General features: G+C 37.9%; 1 protein-coding gene across 1 annotated transcript in view; it reads left to right on the forward strand.

Moving 5' to 3' along the window:
• Positions 1-19,049, forward strand: part of LOC128992476 (sodium- and chloride-dependent GABA transporter 1-like) — a 31,607-nt gene extending 12,558 nt beyond the window's left edge. The window contains exons 2-14 of the mRNA XM_054416069.1: positions 243-371; positions 2,457-2,622; positions 3,575-3,709; positions 4,479-4,607; positions 6,065-6,167; positions 6,690-6,822; positions 7,803-8,041; positions 9,372-9,483; positions 10,178-10,282; positions 10,662-10,814; positions 11,997-12,200; positions 13,354-13,521; positions 13,633-19,049. Coding sequence (XP_054272044.1) covers positions 291-371; positions 2,457-2,622; positions 3,575-3,709; positions 4,479-4,607; positions 6,065-6,167; positions 6,690-6,822; positions 7,803-8,041; positions 9,372-9,483; positions 10,178-10,282; positions 10,662-10,814; positions 11,997-12,200; positions 13,354-13,521; positions 13,633-13,767 — 1,863 coding nt within the window. The 5' untranslated portion in view covers positions 243-290 and the 3' untranslated portion in view covers positions 13,768-19,049. The remainder of the gene's footprint in view (positions 1-242; positions 372-2,456; positions 2,623-3,574; positions 3,710-4,478; positions 4,608-6,064; positions 6,168-6,689; positions 6,823-7,802; positions 8,042-9,371; positions 9,484-10,177; positions 10,283-10,661; positions 10,815-11,996; positions 12,201-13,353; positions 13,522-13,632) is intronic.
• Positions 19,050-19,402: the final 353 nt, after the last annotated feature.

The raw sequence follows: 19,402 nt of genomic DNA on the forward strand, positions 1-19,402 counted from the left end.
TTGCCCAGGGGGTAGAATTCCAGGGGGATAAAAATCTGCTACCCCTCCACAAATACAATCCTAAGTCCCAAGTGGCTCCCTTAATTAACTCTATATTCTATTCTATAAGTGAGGTACACTCCCAACCACCAAATACGGCTCCTATACTCCTCTATTCCGTCCCAGAAGTACACTCCAACTACCAACACAGCTCCTTTACCTTCTGATCTCTTCTAGAAGTAATTTCCACTTTTCTGTTGTAGAAGTACACTCTCAACTACCAACACGGCTCCCCCACTTCTCTCGCCGTCATGTCAGAGAAGATGTACTACTGGGGTCAGGAGAAAGACGTTGACCCCGAACAGACTTTTATTGAGTTCTCCGCCAAACAGGTATATTTAAAAACATTCCTTTCCTTTTGTGATTTTCTGTAAAACATTTTCAAACAGGCATATTGTCACCCTACCAAAGTGTGATAAATTTGTATTCCCTTCTATCCCAAATAAGTTGTTTTAAAGTATAATAGAACTAACAAAATGTTCATTTGGGGTTTTGTAGAGTTGAACCACTGGTGAGTGGGTACAAACATGACCAGTACCTTACCCCACATGAACATCAACCCTACACACAAAAAAAAACATTCATTAACTTATGTATGAATTCCAAATTACTTTTGTATTGTAGTTTCTTTATACGTATGAACCGCAGGGGGCCCACGCTTGCGTGGGTTCGTGGCCTGGGCGACCACGCGGACCCTAGCTCTCCCAGAGGGGAGGTAATTGCCCGGTGTTGGAACCGGCACTTCAGGTAGACCACAAGCTATGGACGACTGGACAAGCCAGCCTCTTTGGGTTGTACCCAAAGTGAGAGTACCCAGTGACATTCCCTCCATTCAGGGTGGTGGGGTGTTCAGCTCTGCTAGTGTTGATTAAGTTCATAGATCTTTCACCTGCCTGTAGCTTGTGGTTGTGACTGAGTCCTACCTGTTGTGTACGACTGACATTTTGTGAGGCATATCCTCAACTTTGGAAGTAGCCTCGTCCTGGGAGGTGAAATACCTAGCCCCCAGAGGGGAGGTAAATGCTCGGTGTTGGTATCGGCATTTTCAAGTAGGCCACAGACATGGACGACTGGGCATTGGGTCCCAGTGACATTCCTTTATCCAGGATGGAGGGGTGTTTAGCTCTAGGAGAGATGGAAGTGCATCATATTCTCTAACCTACCTGTGTCTGTGGTTCTTTGGGCTTCGGCCTGCTTGTTGTGTGCGACCAGCATTCAGTGGGCAAATCCTCGACTTTGGAAGTAACCTTTCCTGGAGGTGAAAACGGGCAAGTACCCGTAGCTCACGGGGACACTCAAGGGCAACATAACTTTCCGCAGTGTGAGGGCAACGGTTTGTAGGCACTTATGCAAACCAATCCCTGTCTCTGAGCACGGACGGTATGGTTATCTTGAGTGTGGGGGGTTCTTCCCGGAACCTCAATTGAGTCAAGGGTGTCGCCACCTCTGGTGGATAGGTTCATCCGGGTGGGTCCCACTTCTATACCTGCCTCCTTTTGGGAAACCCTGATGGCCTGGCAGTGATGTTGGGTCTGACGGGCAAACGAAGTAGATCGGGTGCTGGGTCCGAGCCCGCCAGGGGTATCTGGGGATCTATCGCTCTGGTTATCTCTGGTTTCCCAGCAATGGGTAAGGCCTCGATCGGGTAGTGGTGTAAATGGGAGGTTGGGGTTCCCCCCGTCAGCGTGCTGACGGTCCCCTTCCTCCTGGCTATTGATGGCGGGTTCTGCCTGTCAGGGATTAGATAGGTCCCGAGTGTTGCTTGCACTAAATGCGTCGGGGCGCTCTACCATGGACCTCTAGGTCCCGACCTAGTGGAACCCAGGTGGAGTGACGCTTAAACAAGCAGCCGGAATCCCTGGTTAGGATTGAGGGGCAACCCTCCTTCCGAAGGGTCTGCTTCGGCAGCCGGCGAGCCTGATGACCTTAAGTCATCCGCCCATGATGTGCTAAAGGTTGATGCGTAAGCTTCGGCCTACATCATGGGGCCCAGGTAAGTCTCACGATAGGTACCGGGTATGCAGTCAGGGGGCTTCGGCTCTCATGACAAATAATGTAATGTAATGTAGTACCTTACCCCACTGGCTTTACGGCTCAAAATTTATTGGAGTACCTTACCCCACTAGCTTTATGGTTCAAAGGTTATTGCAATTATTGTGATTTTCTCCATATTTCATAAAATATGTACCTATACATACAGCTAAGGACTACACCTGTGACATGATTTATACTAAATGCAGTATGTATTTTTGGAAAATTCATTCAAGATTATGCATAATTTATATACCCAAATATTTCCTTTGGATATAAGAATCAGACAGGTTGATTTCAATATCACTTTACTAGAGAAAAGTATTGGTCAGTTTGCTGATAACGTTTATTTGTCATTTAATAGAAAACATACAATACTATTGCAGGGCCCTTCAGACGGAGTCACCCCCCAAGTGATACCACCTCAGCCAGAAGAAGAGGAAAGGGGAGGATGGGGCAACAAACTGGACTTTCTGTTCTCCTGCATCAGTGTGAGCGTAGGACTAGGCAATGTGTGGAGGTTCCCCTACCTCTGCTACAAAAACGGAGGAGGTACATTGGGTTTTTATATTGGTACTCCGTTAAAAAAATTTTGGCAGTTTTATAGCAAGAAATCTCTTCCATCCACTCGATCCTAAATAGCTCCAACAGATTAAATTTGTTACATCTGCAAAGAGGTAGTGATGGAAATTCCCCTTAAAATGCCTAAAATTTTGAATGGACCATAAAATGCAAGGATGTATGAAATCCAAATTACTTTAGTATTGTAGTTTCTAATACGTATCAAAAGTGGATTTTTTTTGCACTGGGAGATAAATGTAAAAGGTAGTTTCATATACAAGAAGAAATTGAGCTCTATGGAACTTAAAGGTCCAGGAAAACCCTCTTGGTCTATGTGAACAATACGTTTTGTACACTACTAAGTAAACAGGGGGTTTCTGTACTTTTTGTAGACCAAACAGCAATTTTTTTACAGTAGAATTCGATTAAATCAGACAAAGACGTCGGCTACACTTTTAACAAAAAGTTTAGTATGGGTTTCTTTAGCAGTCGCTCAACGAAACTACTCAGTTATTGTTTGTCAGGTTTGGACACAAAAAACTTTACCAAACAAAATGTCAATTCTATTAGTGTTGTGTTCAATTAGTGTATAGGTATTTAACAGTTTTGTGTTAACATAAATACGGGTTGTGTTTTACTTTTTTTATATTCATTGCTGGTAGTGTGGCATATGACTCGCCAATGGAGGTGTTATTATCATGCTCGTACTCGTACTGTAAACACCTTTCAAAGCATTGTATCGTAATCTATTATAGTGCTAAAAACTATTGTGTCGAGTAGAATAATCTTAAAACATTAAAGTTTTGGAAGAATGAGAAGTTTTGATTTGAGTCTTGTCAACATCACTTCAATTGAAATCAAAATTTACCTTTGAAACTCACTTATTTATAAAGTTAGAACTTATCCAGTATTGCATACCATTATAATTTATCTCCCGTTCTAGGAGCCTTCTTGGTGACCTACGGCATAGCCATGGTGTTCTGTGGAATTCCCATTTTCTTCCAAGAAGTGGCTGTAGGACAATACCTAGGAGCTGGTGGCATGACCTTGGTAGGACAACTTTGTCCTTTACTGCAGGGTAAGTGAAATGCAAAAAATTTATTTGCTTTAAAGGGAAAAAACTGAGTAGAGCACGTAGCTTCAGTCCTCGAGGTCTCAGGTTCAAATCCTTCCAATCACCAATGGATTTAATCTGTGATAAGCCATAACCACCGGCATAGCGTGAAGTAATGTGTAAAATTGTTCTGGTGTTCAGTCTGACATCTAGGGTGATAAATTGTGATGGTGAGACATAAAATGCAGAATGGGTGATCCAAGGGGGGGGGGGTACATGATAGTACATGGGGTTACAGTAATCAGTAGTAAACTAAGCAATATTTTAACTTTATTCTCACAACAACATGACCCTCCATGTAATCTTGAGGGGCTTTTATGTTTTCGCAAACAAATTATTCTTAGATATTTTTTTAAAGAGGTCTATGTCAACGTCAAGAGCATTTTTGAATTTTAAACATCCATTCCCTTATTTAAGATTGAAATAATGAAGAGTTGATACTAAAAAACAACAAAAGTTATAACATGACAGTAAAATTTAAAGCATTAAGTTTCATCCATAGGACAAAAAGAGTAAAACTATTTCCATTTGTTTCCAATATTAAATTTCCTTTTCTAAACTTCCGATGTTTAAAACAAGCACGACTTTTACCCTAGTTTTGTCAGATTATGAAGGGAGTATCAAAAGAATACAGTAAAACTCGCAAAACCAAATATTTGTATAGACCTACTACAGTTTTATAACTATTGATTAACTATTATTTTATTGACTAAGGTTTACATCGTGTTTGTAGGAGTTGGCTACGCTACAATGACAATAGTATTCTTCCTAGACATCTATTACTGCATCATAATTTCTTGGACTTTGTTCTACCTGATCGCTTCGTTCACATCTCTACCTGGACTTCCTTGGGAGCATTGCGGTGAGTTATACAATTGACTATTGGATACTGAAGGTCAAAGGTTTTACCTCTATCTATCTTTGACTAAAAATACCACAGTATACTTCAGTATCCAATAGTCAATGTCTCTATTGATGTCTACTGAGTCTTACATTTGATGGAACCTATCCCATGTTAAAGTTGTCTCCAGTTTCTAATACTAAACTAGACATAGATGAATTGAGTGTTAACAGTGTGAAGTAATGTGATTACAGATTTTTATCTAATATGCCAATTAACTACAGGCTAGGTACAGTTGTTCTATTTAGAGGCTATGTCTACTTCGCTATACAAAAGTTAATGGTCTTAATTTACAACATCGAAGTAGCAGATTGCCATAGTACCATTTCTTGGATTCTGTTCCAATAAAAACAAAAAGTTTTCCTTAGGGATGCAGGATTGTGATTACGATGTTCGATGCTTTAAAACTTTTGTGGCATCATCAGGAGCTCAGTTCATATATTTACATTATTGTTCACACTGAATTACAGTATTTATTTACATTCGGTCGGTGGCAGAGTAGAAGCCTGGGAACGCAGACGTTTTTACCTTTGCCACTATCTGGCTGTTGCTGTTCAATCGGTATGGTAAACAGTAATGTAAATATTTGAACTCCTGATGATGACATACAAGTGGTGAAATTTACATCGAGTTTATTCAGGAACCTGTCAACCTCAAGGTAAACTTACATTATGGTAGTTAATTGTTCTTGAAACTGGGAATATTACTAGGTAAAGGCTGGTGTCCACAGTGCGAGGCTGCTCGCTGCGAATGCCTCGTGCCATCTGCCTCAGGGTGAGCTCTTAAAGCTGGCAGCTAGTTTGTAAACACGAATGCTCACTGCAAGCACGCAAACTACCAGCTTTGCTTTTCCATAACACTTTACTAAATCTCTTATCATGTCATGACTATCCATGATTACGCACAGCTCGGAGCGAGGCACCTTTCTTTGAGCACTGCTCTGAGACCGACAAGTACACGGCTCGCCTCACATTGTGCGACGTGAGCGCCTCACAGGTGCTCACAGCGAGCAATCCCGGTATCCACAGTCTGAGGCAAAGCCGAGCATTCGCAACGAGGCATTTTCGCAGCAAGCTGCCTCGCACTGTGGATACCGGCCTTAAGCTTGGTTACAAGCCACCAGCAAGTATATAACCTGTGTTTTTCCACTGTGTTTTTCCCTAAGTCCCACTGTATTCCATTCCAGCCTTGGGAGCTACTGCAGCATCAGGCATATCGGAGTGTGAACGAATAGTGGTCAATTGCCGCCTTTTGTTTACATTATATATAGCTCTAACCCATAACCAACTGCAACTGCAATTTACATGAGAACTCTGTCCTTAGTTATAAAACTCTGTCCTCTGAACCAAGGAAGGAATTAAATAAAGTCATTGACATAGAAGTCATACTTGGTCAAAAATCTCAATTATTTGTTACAGATAATTGGTGGAATACCGAGACTTGTTTTGCTCCTGGTATGAACGCAACGTTGATCCATAACCGTACCAACCACACAACTACGCCCGTGGAAGAGTATTGGGAGTAAGTAGCATACATCATCACTTAGAATGTGTTGATATAATGGACATCAGGGTTAACTATATCTATAGTTCACACTCTACCTATACACACACACTACCTTACCTATAGATAGGACACTACCTATAGATAGACTAAAGATTAAGTATTCATTACCGAACATTCCCCTCAAAATTACCAATAATTTACAGCATATTTCATATAGTCTTCCAAACAATGCAAAATTTGTGTGTTGTAAGTTTGAGTTTTTGCCATTGACCAAACATTGATAGAAACATAACCTAGCATTATCTTCAGCAGATTAAAAGATAAGATATGAGGCGCACAGAGTTGTCCAATAATCGAGTTTTCTCTGTACCTTACTCTGTGCAATAAGTTTTCTTGACAAACGAAACACCTGATCTTGGCCATCACACCATTTTACACTGAATCACTATTCACTTATTCAGCCTTTGCATGTATGTTTTTTTTTTTTAGTTTTTGTAGATAATGGCCAAGATTTTACATGGTAGTGTAATGTTCCAGCAAGCGGGTGCTACAAATCTCCCCCGGGATAGACCAGCTGGGGGGAATGCAGTGGGAGTTACTAGGGAGTCTGCTGCTAGGCTGGGTCTTGATCTATCTCATCATCTGCCGAGGCCTACATCAGAGTGGAAAGGTAAAAGGTTGATGTTTTAAAAAAATTTAACTAATTTAACATTTTCAAAGTGTTCTGGTTTTCTATTGAAAATGAAAATATGACACACAACGAGGGAACGTACTGTTATAGACATAAATTTATTTCACTTTAAAGATGTATGCACATCTGGGCAAAATTTTATTACTGTAACGAATTGATATAAATAAACATTACAAACTAACCAAACAAAAGAGTGTTAAACACATTATTTACACCACAAGCATGTTTATAACCTGTGTTTTCAAGTATCAAATGTTTTAGGACTCTCTAGCTCTTCTTGGTTGAAATTATACTTATGATCTTCAATTTTGTGGAAAATTGCCTTAGTTAGATTTTACAGTTAGTATTTTAAATTCTAGTTAATACATGTCATTACAATATACTTCACTACTAGTCATGAAAGTGACTCATTTTGGGGCGAGATAGTGTTTTACATGAGAGTTGAAGATGAACATGGGAAACATGGATTTCAGATGCAGTTCTCTCGAAGAGTCTTGGTGGGTAGACAGGGTTTCCAGTATGTCCTCTGGTGTGTTGGTAATTATCCAAATGGGACTTTCGTGAGCAGTACTGAACAATAATTTTTATCACGATTAAAAACTACTTCATCACTTCTCCACTAACCGGGAAATTCAGTTGTAACTTCGTTGGTGTCAGGCAAAGTATTTTTTGTGTAGCGAAAGTAGTGTTTATGTCAAGAAAAGTCAGCTGATTACTATTTGTTTTTGGTTCATGGAAATTGACGATTTTCGAAGATCTCAGCTGTAAGGAAACGGGCTATTTTCGAATACAAAGTGATGAAAAATATTTTGTTGTTCTCTGGTTATCTTTATAACTCCAGAATCATACACTTTTTTATTTCCTTCTTCACTCTACACCATCTTGAAAAAAAATATCTTCAAATCAATAGCAGTTCAAATTCTTCACTTACCCACTAATCAATCCATTTTTTGTGACAGATCATCTGGTTCACGGCACTGTTCCCATATGTAGTTCTCCTAGTGCTCCTAGTGAGAGGGGTGACTTTGCCTGGTGCCGGGGATGGGCTACTTTACTACATAACACCTCGCTGGGAGGAACTACTCGGTCCTGGGCCTTGGATTGACGGAGCCACTCAGATATTCTTCGCCTACAGCATCGGCACTGGCGCTCTCCCGGCCCTTGGCTCTTACAACAAGTTCCATCATAATTGCTACAAGTTTGTATATTTCACAGTAATTCAAAGTAGAAATGTACGTAAAACATCAGTTCATGAAAAGTAGGGTATTTTTGTTTCCTAGCTTAGTTTGCTAAAATAATAATATAATATGACAAAAAATATACTTAATCACACGGGCAAAAAGTGACCTTTCTACCCTCGCTTACTTTCCGACCTCGTCCTCGCCTCGATTGTAAAACTTGAGCTCGGGTAAAAAAGAGTCACTTTTACTCCCGTGTATAGCCCGATTATAGTTAGTAGCACTATTATAGTATAGTAGTAGTTCACTTTAATAGTGATGATATATACTATTATTAGACACATACATTCTCATATTTATAGTAATGGTCATCTGTTATTTCTGCTCTAATGTAGTAAACATGATATTATTTTTTTTTTTTTTTTACAGCATTTATTTCTGGTTCAATGTAGACATTATACACAGAAGTGTTAACAAAATTAAAAAGAAATTAACTATAATAACATCGTGGGTTCGCCCAAACCTGGTACACCCTGTAACATAATTAATTTAGAGAATAATTTAATCGTCTTTAGGCTTTATTCATCCAATAGATCTTGAGGGAGCCTTCGACGTAGCCTCCTGTTCTCAGTTGCTTCACCAAGATGAAAAGTTAATGCACCAGGAACATCGTTTAAAGATTTTAGAAATTTTGAGGTGGTTTTTTCAATAAAGGCCGAGATAGTCTCCACTCCTAGTTCTTCATGTATATGCCTGTTTCTAGCAAACCAGGGAGCATTCACCGCTATTCTTAGAATTTTGTTTTGAATCACTTGAATTTTGAAGAGTTTGTTTTTTGATATAGCTAATCCCCAGATAGGAGATGCATATGTAATCAAGGGCCGAATTATTGATTTGTAGATTAGAACTGTACAAGCTGGCTTCAGAGTAGATTTCCTATTGATTAAAGGGAAAAGCTTTGCAAGGCGTGCATAACCTTGGGACAGTTTTTATGATATTATAATAGAGGTGTAAACCTGGGTTATTTTCAGATTGATTTGTTATTGGCTGATTGTCACTACAGCTGTTTTCACAACGCAAAAGTTGATTACGGTACTTATCCCAGGTTAACAGGTCACGCTTGAAAATCTCTATGGCAGAGTTTGATAGAAGTTTTAAACTAAGTTTTTAAAATAAAAAAAAAAATAAAAAAACTGAAACTTAAGCAATAGTTACTATTTTACCAAACACTTATGATACAAAATACAGCGGTGGAAGGTAAGTCAACTATTTATGTTTCTTTATAGCTCTTAAGGTTAAATAAGTGGATTCTGTATTTTTCCAACTAACGTAACACTTATGGTGTTTCAGGGATGCCATTATAACCTGCATTGTTAACACGTTGACTTGTTTATTGGCTGGATGTGTCACTTTCTCCATTCTGGGCAACATCGCTCTGGAGCAAGGCACTCACGTATCCGAGGTAAGCAATCCGATTAACCGCAAGCCTTAAGCAAGAAATTGTTTCGAGAGTAAAAAGTATTATTGAATAGTATTTACACATTTTACAATCACTATCTCAGTTTGCTTTCAACTAAGTCAATTGAATAATGTTTATTTGCAACACAACTTTTGCCTAATCACTTCGGGTCCCGCAACATTCCTAGTGTTATCTTTTGTTTTTTGTTACCTAAATGTCCGTGTTTTATGTCCGTGACTGTGCGTGTCTTATTTACAGTGAAACTTCGATACCAAAACTCTTGGTAACAAATCACTCTTGATAACAAGTGTCATTTTCAAATACCCTTGATTTATTTGACCCCTGATCACATGTTATTGTCAACCATGTCAACCTTGATAACAAGTCTTATTTAATAATCCCCATGAAAAACTTGTTATCGAAGATCTACTTATTGATTGCCATACTACAAATGAAGCACGAAAACATATCTTAGTACTGGCCTGAGGATGACTCGTATTTGAGTTAAAACTAGTTGCAATATCACAATGCATCAGATGGCATAGATGAAGGTATTTTACACAAATTTATATTATTAAAATGCTAGGAGGAGGCTTAAATTCAATACAATGTAATTTTTCATTTAATAAGAATTCTTTGACTAAGTTTTAATTCCCATGCCCCTTGACTGAGTTTTAATTCCCATATTTCCCTGCAGGTGGTAAAAAGTGGACCTGGTCTGGTGTTCCTCACATACCCAGAAGTGGTGCTTAAGTTGCCTGGAGCCCCGGCATGGGCTGCCATATTCTTCTCAATGCTGGTGGTGAGTATACGTTAATAATTCGATTTGGTAACTGACTAAGACCTTACCTAAAGCTACATTTTTCACTAGATAACCGCTGGTCTTAAAATTAAAATTTTTCACAACATTTTGTGAGCCACAACACTTGAAAAAGTTCCCCCTGGGGACAAAATACTTTTTTGTGTCTTCTATGGCCTACCTGTATTTTTTCTCAGAAGCATTTGCTCCTCCTCTTTATTCCAAAATTCAAAATCCCGGCCTAGAGAAAATTCTTGAACAAAATTTGCTACAGTTTTCCCACGTAGATATGATGTCTACTTTGGCATCCAAAATATTAGTCCTAAAACTCACAATTAAAGTGTTCTAAATTAACTCATATATTAACCTCGATGTATTGCAGATTTTGGGTATAGACAGTGAGTTCTGCATCGTAGAGTCTTTCATCACGGGCATGGTTGACAACTGGCCAGAAACTCTCCGGCCACATCGGGCCAAGTTCACTATGGCCGTATGTGTGCTGCTGTGTCTGCTGGGCATACCTATGGTCACTCAGGTATTTGGCCAGGTGTAGATACTTCACATCAGTGCTACCTCTTGTTCTGTGTAGCTGTTGCTCCATGATGAAATATAAAAATATTGATTTAAAATTAGATTTTAAAGATTGTTGTTGAAGGTTGTATAAGATTTTAGTTCCAATATTGTCCTCTAAAGTCTAGAGTAAAACCAAGCAACTAGAAAGCCACATTTTGAGCAAATTGTAGTGAAATACCTCTGATCCAGTAAATGAAGTAATCAAACTACCCTATATCTGACTGAAGAGATTTTTTTACTTAAAATAAGCTGTTGGGCAATTTTGGCTGTCATTCTTGGCATTCAGCTATAACTTATCATACTCAGAAAATAGGATTATTATAATCCTACATAATAATCCTGTACATAATAATCCTAATCAGCCAATTGGCCTTTCCTTAACTCCTTACTCAATAAATAGCCTCTCGGTGGCTCAGTCGGTAGCATACTCTAGGGGTCGCGCAAGAGTTCTCTTAGAAACTGAGGTGGATTGGCAGATGTAACGATAAGACTTGACCCTTCTCAAATGGCTTCCCAGATCACCTGATCTTTCGGTGTGTGATTTTTTCCCCATGGGACTATGTAAAAGACAAAGTTTATATACCGCCAATGCCTCAAAGACTTCAAGAGTTCCATGGACGCATTTGCAATGCCGTAGAATCAATCAACCTTGGGATGTTGGCCGATGTATGAGACAATTTACAGCATAGATTTGAAACTTGCTCCATGGCTAATGGGTGGCACATTGAACACTTATAGGAGTATCTATAAAAAGTTTAAGAGTTATCTTTTCTGTTGATATATTTTATATCCGAATTTGTTTAACACTAACGTCAATAAAATGTTTTAAAACCTGATGATTCTTTTATAAACGCCCTGTATAATAGATTATTCCCAAAGCAACCTCATATTAATTTACATAACCTTAGGAGAACAAGCTGATATAGTGGTAGAGCGCGGGAGGGACCGAGGTTCAAAAACTGGCAAATCACTAATGAATTTACTCTAAGTAATATGATAAAACCTCTAGACAGAGTTATGTAAAAAACTATCCCTGGATAGAGCCTAGCGCCTAGGACAGAAAAGATTTAACGCTCCTAAGTGATTTTGATTAACTTTTCTATACACCAACTGTGTGATCCTTATGTGACTCTTATTTCTGCAGGGCGGAGCGTACATATTCCAGCTGATGGATTACTACTCTGCTTCCGGGATGTGTCTCCTGTGGGTTTGTTTCTTCCAGACCATCGCCATTTCCTGGATATTTGGAGCCGGCAAGTTCATAGACTGTGTTCACCAAATGATGGGTGTGAGGCCCAACAGGTTCTGGTACTTCTGCTGGGTGTTCTTCGCCCCAGCCACGATGGTGGTGAGTGTGACTTACCATTTTTTTTATTAAAGAAGAAGATAGTTCTGTGAGCCAGTCACAGAATGTGCTAGTGTATACAATTCTATTTTCTACCTTATATTTTGTTACTGGTAGTTATAGGGGGATAAAAGATGCTATTACAATAAGCTGTCCCGTGGATTTGACTTCTTTACAGAATCTGTAAATTTGACAGAAATCAGTAATTTATATCAGGGAAATATGTCATAGCTTAATTCAACTAAGTCCATTATTATTGTAAAAACTGGTGGCAACTTTAACATGGGGATGAAATATCTAGTTCAAATCAATAGTCAAATTCTATCTCCTCCACAAGTTGTTACTGTGTTTTTTGGTAACATAAAAGACTATATAACGTGCAATAAGTTGTCCTTTCAATTTGGCTTGGTTGTGAAGTCGACTAGATTTATTAATGAATAAATATCCCCATCTGACTATCGTAGAAATAAATAGAAAATAGAGCTTCCATACAGTAGCACACTCCATGAAAGGTTAATTGAACTATGTTCCCTTTTTATTAGAACAAGTGTTTACAACGTATATTGGTTGTCTACTTCTGCATCAAACTCATGGACCCAACCAAGGCCACACTAAATAAACAGGCTGTAATGCTCCTCAGGCATGACATCATCGTAGGCAACGGCAATGACGTAATGTATTTTTTTTTTGTTTCCAAGAAAAGTTTAAAACAAGCACCTGATCACAAACGGCAAACATTAGGTCATTGCCGTCGCCTATGATGATCTCATGCCAGAGGAGCATTACGGCCTGTTAATTTAGTGTGGCCTTGATCCAACCCACTCTTATTTCCAATTTATGTTTGATTTCTATGCTAACCTTTTATTCATACTTGTTTCATACTCAAATCTTTCATTCATAAAAATAAAATAATTTACACCCATGAACAGCTGAATAACAGAATTTTGTATCCCTAAATGGAAGTTGGATTAGCAAATATGAATATACTAACCTATCTTTTTCACACTTGTATACCTAATAGCCGTTAAATTTTAAAGTACTCTGATATGAAGTAACAGGGGATATCTTATGTGATTATTATTATGTAAATCTAGTAATGCTGCTGGCTAATTGTGTCTGTAAAATAATCTGATATTAAACTCCGAACATGTTGCAGTCTATCTTCATATTCTACATAGTGATGTACGTACCTGCCAAGTACGGTCCATACGTTTACCCGGACTGGGCAGAATTGATTGGTATTGGCCTCAGTCTGTCATCCATGCTGTGGATTCCAGGATACGCCATCTACTATCTTATCACAACTCCGGGAACTTTCAAGGAGGTGGGTTGTAACTGATACTTTTAATACTTACCCTTTAAGATTTGATATATCGTTCCGCTTTATAACAGCCGCTCGGAGTATAAAATTGCTAACTTCATTTTGTGATTACAGAACTTAGTTCTCGGTCTCACTCCCAACTTCAAGTCCCGAGCCAGGGTTTCAGCGAGCGCCAAGTCCTCAGCGCTTCAGATGTCTGAATCAAGCGCTGGTTTGCTGTCTAAGAATAGCTCCTTCTTGAACCCATAGCAGGCAAAGACCGGAGCGAGCGGGTCGCAGCCGAAGAACAGGAAAAAAGCTCCGGCAGCGTCCCTCGCCTCCTCAGAGAGCAGTGCTCGTCTTCTGTCCAAAAACAGCTCTTTCGTCAACCAGTAAGAACCATCAGGAACGCAGCTCAAGGTTTATGATTACAAACATTCCGTTAAGTCTATATAGTTTTGAGTCAAACTCAAAATGGCTGATTATCGCTGAAAAAATTATTATTGATTACGCTTTTATTCCGTTAGTGATATAGTTTTACCGTTTCCACCTAGTGGAGCCTGAATTGTGAATTCAGCTTGGTTTAGAGTTTTCATAGTTTTTATTACAAATATTTTTAAAGGTTATAGTGATGGGTGACTCTTAAAGAGACTTCTGATAGTTATAGGTTTTATAGATCTGTGCCTACCACTCGAGGTATTTTAGGACAAGTTAGGTAAAGTGTTATATTTTATAGATGAATATTCCCTTCAGAAGGATATGTATCGTGTTGTCAGTGCCAAATGGTAATGAGTTGAAGAGATGTTGAATGTTAACAAATTTCCCTTCTTATTTTCAACTTTTGTCTGTGCAGTTATTTCACAAACTGGTTCTCTAACTTGTCTTGAGTTTTTCAGCTAAGATTTTAATATTTGATCGGTGTTCCCCAACATGTATCTATTCTCCCCTTTCATTTGGTTTGAAATTTTAGTTTTACTGTACCATTTCTCAACCGAAACAAATTATTTAATTAAACTTTACAGTAATTTTAGTTTGTCTGGATTTGATAAGAGGAAAGACAAGATTATTTGTTGGACTGGGAAGTCAAGCGCCAAAATGCTACCTGAAGCTCGCTATTTTTTACTTGTAGTAAATGTTGTAGATTATATGTCACACAGAGTATACAATAAGTAACACACTTTTGTTAGTACCCTTAACAGTGTTTTCGTATGTGTGTTCAGTTGATTAAATTTGAGTTTGTAAATTTTAAATGATAGGTTAAAAACTAAATGAATAATTTGTCTAGATCCGTTTTATTGAACACAGCTCAATAAAACTTCTTGTCTTGATAAATCACACAGAATTTTTTTTTTTTTAAGGGAGAGGAGGGAAAATGCTTTTACGCACACAGGTAGCCAGCCTGTAGTGTGAGACTCCTGAAATCATCCGACTACTCACTAAAAAACCCCCTCTATTCTGTTGGACACAGACCTGGAATTGTTTGTCACATTACTACTTCAAGTCAGGCCAACATGTGACCTAAACCCTCAGGGCTCGCACCGTTTCTGACATTTAGATTCTTTATGACCTACACCGCATCCCGGTCAAGGTCGAGCTTCTTGGCGCGGAGAATACCCTGAATGTAATGTGACACACAGGTCCAATTGTCCTCACCCTCTGTCATCATCGGTATGACCGTGTCCACCGACAGCAGACCTACTAACTGATGAGCCTCCAGGCGGGGCCTTTCCCAATGCTGGCAGTGGAAAAAGGTATGTTCCACATCATCGGGAATGTCTGGGCAGTATATGCAATCAGGTGACACTGACGCTGGTGCTGCCTGACGCTGCATTCAGGATAGCCGCATCCTATATACCTCCTTATTGAGAGCGTCTGCCCACACCTCAGCACCGTACAAGAGTACGGACTGGGGCTGGACCGAGGACCTCCGACATTGGCCATCAACCGGCTAAGAGAGGAGACAACCCTAGCGGCCTTGTGCGCCGTACAGAAAATCTGATCCCGCCAGCTAAGCTTGCTGTCCACCATAACCCCAAAGGGTAATATCACGATCTCAGTTTTGCTCAAAGCAAGCGAGAGACCGTGGTCTGTCATCCTTGCGTTTATGGTACGCATAACTCGGTTCAGCTTTAGCTGAGCCAGCTCAACGCTATCAAAACTGCAACGTCGTCTGCGTACCCAACTAAAACAGTTTCCTCAGGCATTTCAGACCTCAGGAGGCTGTCATAAGTGACATTCCAGAGGTCTGGGGCGGGTATGGAACCTCGGGCAGCACCGGAAGTGACACTAATCGTCCGTGGGCCCTCTGTAGTTTCATACATGAGGAGGGGGAACCGGAGATAATCCTCTATGATACGCATGAGGTATGCCGGAACGTGGAATGTTATGTAATAGAGCGATAGCACCACCTCGCGGAATTAAATCACACAGAATTGAAACTAGCCAGGTTAAATTTAATGCAATTTTCTCTAATTACTTTTAGCCAAAATTTAGGGGCTTATTTGAATTTAGTTATTAGTTAGAAACAACACAATATTTTCCTGCCAATTGATCCAGAAGCATTTTTTAATAATCCCATTTTAATGATTTATAAAAGTGTGTTACATTTTTGCTGTGACTATTTTGATGATGTAAATAGATGTAGATAAATGTGTAGAGAGTAGAAATTGTGTACATTAGTTGTATAAGTGTACATGAACCTGTTTTTGACGTTGCAATAATTTTAATGTTCTCTCTTTTTCTTACCTTATTAGATTATTATTGAAACTAAAAATCAATATATTTGTTGTTTTATGTTGCACGCCTAGAGGGGATGTGAAAAAACCATTCAAATTCTTAGTTTGCAAAAAAACAAATGATAAAAGTATTCACAAATGTTATTAATTTGGTTAACCTTTAGATTAACGTTTGAACACAATTATGTTTTTTTTTACTTAACACACGGATTGGCATTGATTTTACATTTTAAGAATAATTTGTTTGATAAATTAAATGTTTTGTAAAGGATTTAGTTTTAAAAATATGTTCAAACATAGAAAAGTAGGTTACAGAGGAAACATTCAATGGTGCATTTAAGTGGTGTCCAGCACTAGTAACTGGTGTCTAGAGCAAAGATCATCACAGCCCCCCTCATGTACTACGAGACTTTTACTGTAGGAAGACCCTGATGTGTCCTGTGCGATAGGAATTGCGCACAAGACTTGCCACTTAGGCTCTTCTTTGCTCGTCACAATTAGGTACATTTCCCGCACAACATACTATAGTCCTCGCCACCCTAAGTTGAGGCAGCCAAAGGCCGCAGTAGATATACGCCGTGCGGCCTTGGGCTGCCTCAACTTAGGGTGGCGAGGACTATAGAGCTAAAAGCGCACAGTCCCTACTTTGTACCTTTACAAGTAAATAAATAAGTTTCCTCAGTACCTTACTTTTCTAGGGTTTAGCCCATAAGTTAACTTTTAAGTTGGTTTTAACTCAAAGTTGGCACCTTTTTTAGAGATTCTGCTTCCTTATCGTGCCAACTTATATCTCAAAGTGTTTTAAGATGTTAAAAAATTAATTTCCTAACATGTTTTCTTCGCTACAAAATATTTTTATCCACTTTGGTGCTAATGTGTGTAGTCTTCCGGTCTAATCTGTGCCACACAGAACATATTTTATGAAGCCTCTATATCTTTACTGATCCTGGAATGTAGTCGGATAAATTTTAGGAGATTTATCTTTGGATAAAACATGGTATAATGTGAGAGTGTAAATTAAATTTATATGGTTTTTTTTACTGCCTCAACCATCTGAATAGAATATATATTTATTTATTTAAATTTTGTGCACCTCAAAGATTTACAATAAAATTGGAAAAAAGTAATTAAATTACGATTAGAGATTTACAAAATATTAAAATTACATAATTTACCTTGATTGCAATGCAAGGAGTCATAAAACCGTCTTTGAAAAGTGCTCTCTTCATATTTATAGAGTTTATATAATTATGAACAGATTTTAATTCATCCATTAGATTCTCAATGAATCTGGATTGTTGACGTTTCACTGTGTTTTACTAAATGGCGCAAAATAAAACTGCACAAATAAAATATTACACTAGGATAGTAAGTTTTAAATATATTTCTTAGATATTTGAACAGCTTGGTGTAATTTAATAGACCAAAGAGTTTTGTGATAGTATTTTAAGTTTTATAATTTTTGTTTTATTTTTATAATAAGCAATACTTATTTTGTAAATAATTTGTGGATGATAGTGTACAGCCAACTTAAAAACAACTAATTTGTTCAATTATTTTTATAATCAACATTATTTTGAGATGTGTTATGTAAAATATATTTGTATCAGACAGAATGAGACATTTGTGGTAACACTATTTTGCAGATTAGTTTAACAATCACAAACCCAACTTTGTCTTTTTTATGCTCACATTTTTCTTAATCTCTTGCTGAAAAAAAACTTGACCTTAATGATGAATTATACTGTACTTCTCTGTAACATTCTGTACTGGGAGTTTTTTAAATACTTTTGGTAGATAAATGGATGGTTAGTGGCTAATAATGTTATAAAACTACAACTATTTACACTTTACCATTCAAAATATTTTTTTTTACTGATTCATCCCTTAAGTCTTATGACCTTTCTCAAGGTTAATACAAAAGCATTTTGTAGTTATTAAACCTCAGAGTATTTTTGTCACTTCAATCGCTTCAATGCATGTTATAAATATAAATATGTATAAACATTCTCATTACAAAAAACAAACTTCAATCAAGGTAATACCACTGCCAAGGAACCTTTAATAAAATCTGAGAAACTTCTATAGTCTGAAAATGATTTAAGAGATAACATAGTTTTGAAACACTTTGATACAGTTTTTGAATATTGAAGCAATTTAGAATTTAACCATGAAATCATGTAGTATAATTTAATTTTAAGTTATCGGAACTTAATTTGTTTCTAGAAAGTTTTTCAAACATTTTCAGAGGCTATATAACACGGTACTCTGCAAAAGTGAGTTGTTGAGTTTACAATGTATTTGATTTTTGATAGTTTACCAAATATGAAAAACTTCTTATAAAACACAACGTGGGTATCAGAAGTGGTATATAATGATGTGTAGATCTAGTTTTATGAGACACAATAATTAAATTTATCCTTACCTCAATCATATTTTATTTCAGCTGAGGTTTTATTTTCACGGTACAGAAAATCCACAAGGTGCTATAATTTTTTTTATTGAACTTACTCGCTTAAGTTTAACACTTTTTAGTAAATATAGACTTTATATATATATATTTACGAATTTTAAGTTCCACTAAGAGTTTTTTGAAACTGCCAAGAGAGTTCAAATTATGTTTTGAGATCTGGTGAATCAGAAAAACTGGTGTATTATTTACCTCAAACTTAACCAAATCTTCATATTTTTTTGTAAACGTATCCCTCAAATTTAGGTTAAGCTACTAAAGTATTATTAGATAATAATGTACAGGTGTTCCAAACAATGAGACTTTATGTATTATATTTAGTGTAAAAGATGTATCAAATGCAAATCCTAGAAAGAGATTATTATCATTAACAGAATTTTATTTATTACCTGTTCCATCAGACTTATTAGGCTAGTAAGTTTAATTTTGTCTTTGTGGATTATGAAACTTTATGCCTTTTTCCTTGCGGTTTCCAGCAGCACCCACTATTGAGAATTAAGAGTGCCCTTCTTCTGCAAAGGGATTGATTTGGTGTCTCGAACTGCAGATAGGACTCCTTAAAGGGACCAAACTCCTCAGGCCCTAGTCAGACAGTACAAGGGTGCAGAGGTCGGGCTCTGAACTATGAAGGGGACCCCTCGTGTGTCAGGATTTCTGGTACTACAGACAAATGGAGGCTGGTCTCCCAAGAACTGGGGTA

This window comes from Macrosteles quadrilineatus, unplaced genomic scaffold (assembly GCF_028750875.1).
Source record: "Macrosteles quadrilineatus isolate MER2022 unplaced genomic scaffold, UCM_ALF_1.0 Scaffold_1__1_contigs__length_201487025, whole genome shotgun sequence".
Lineage (NCBI taxonomy): Eukaryota > Metazoa > Arthropoda > Insecta > Hemiptera > Cicadellidae > Macrosteles > Macrosteles quadrilineatus.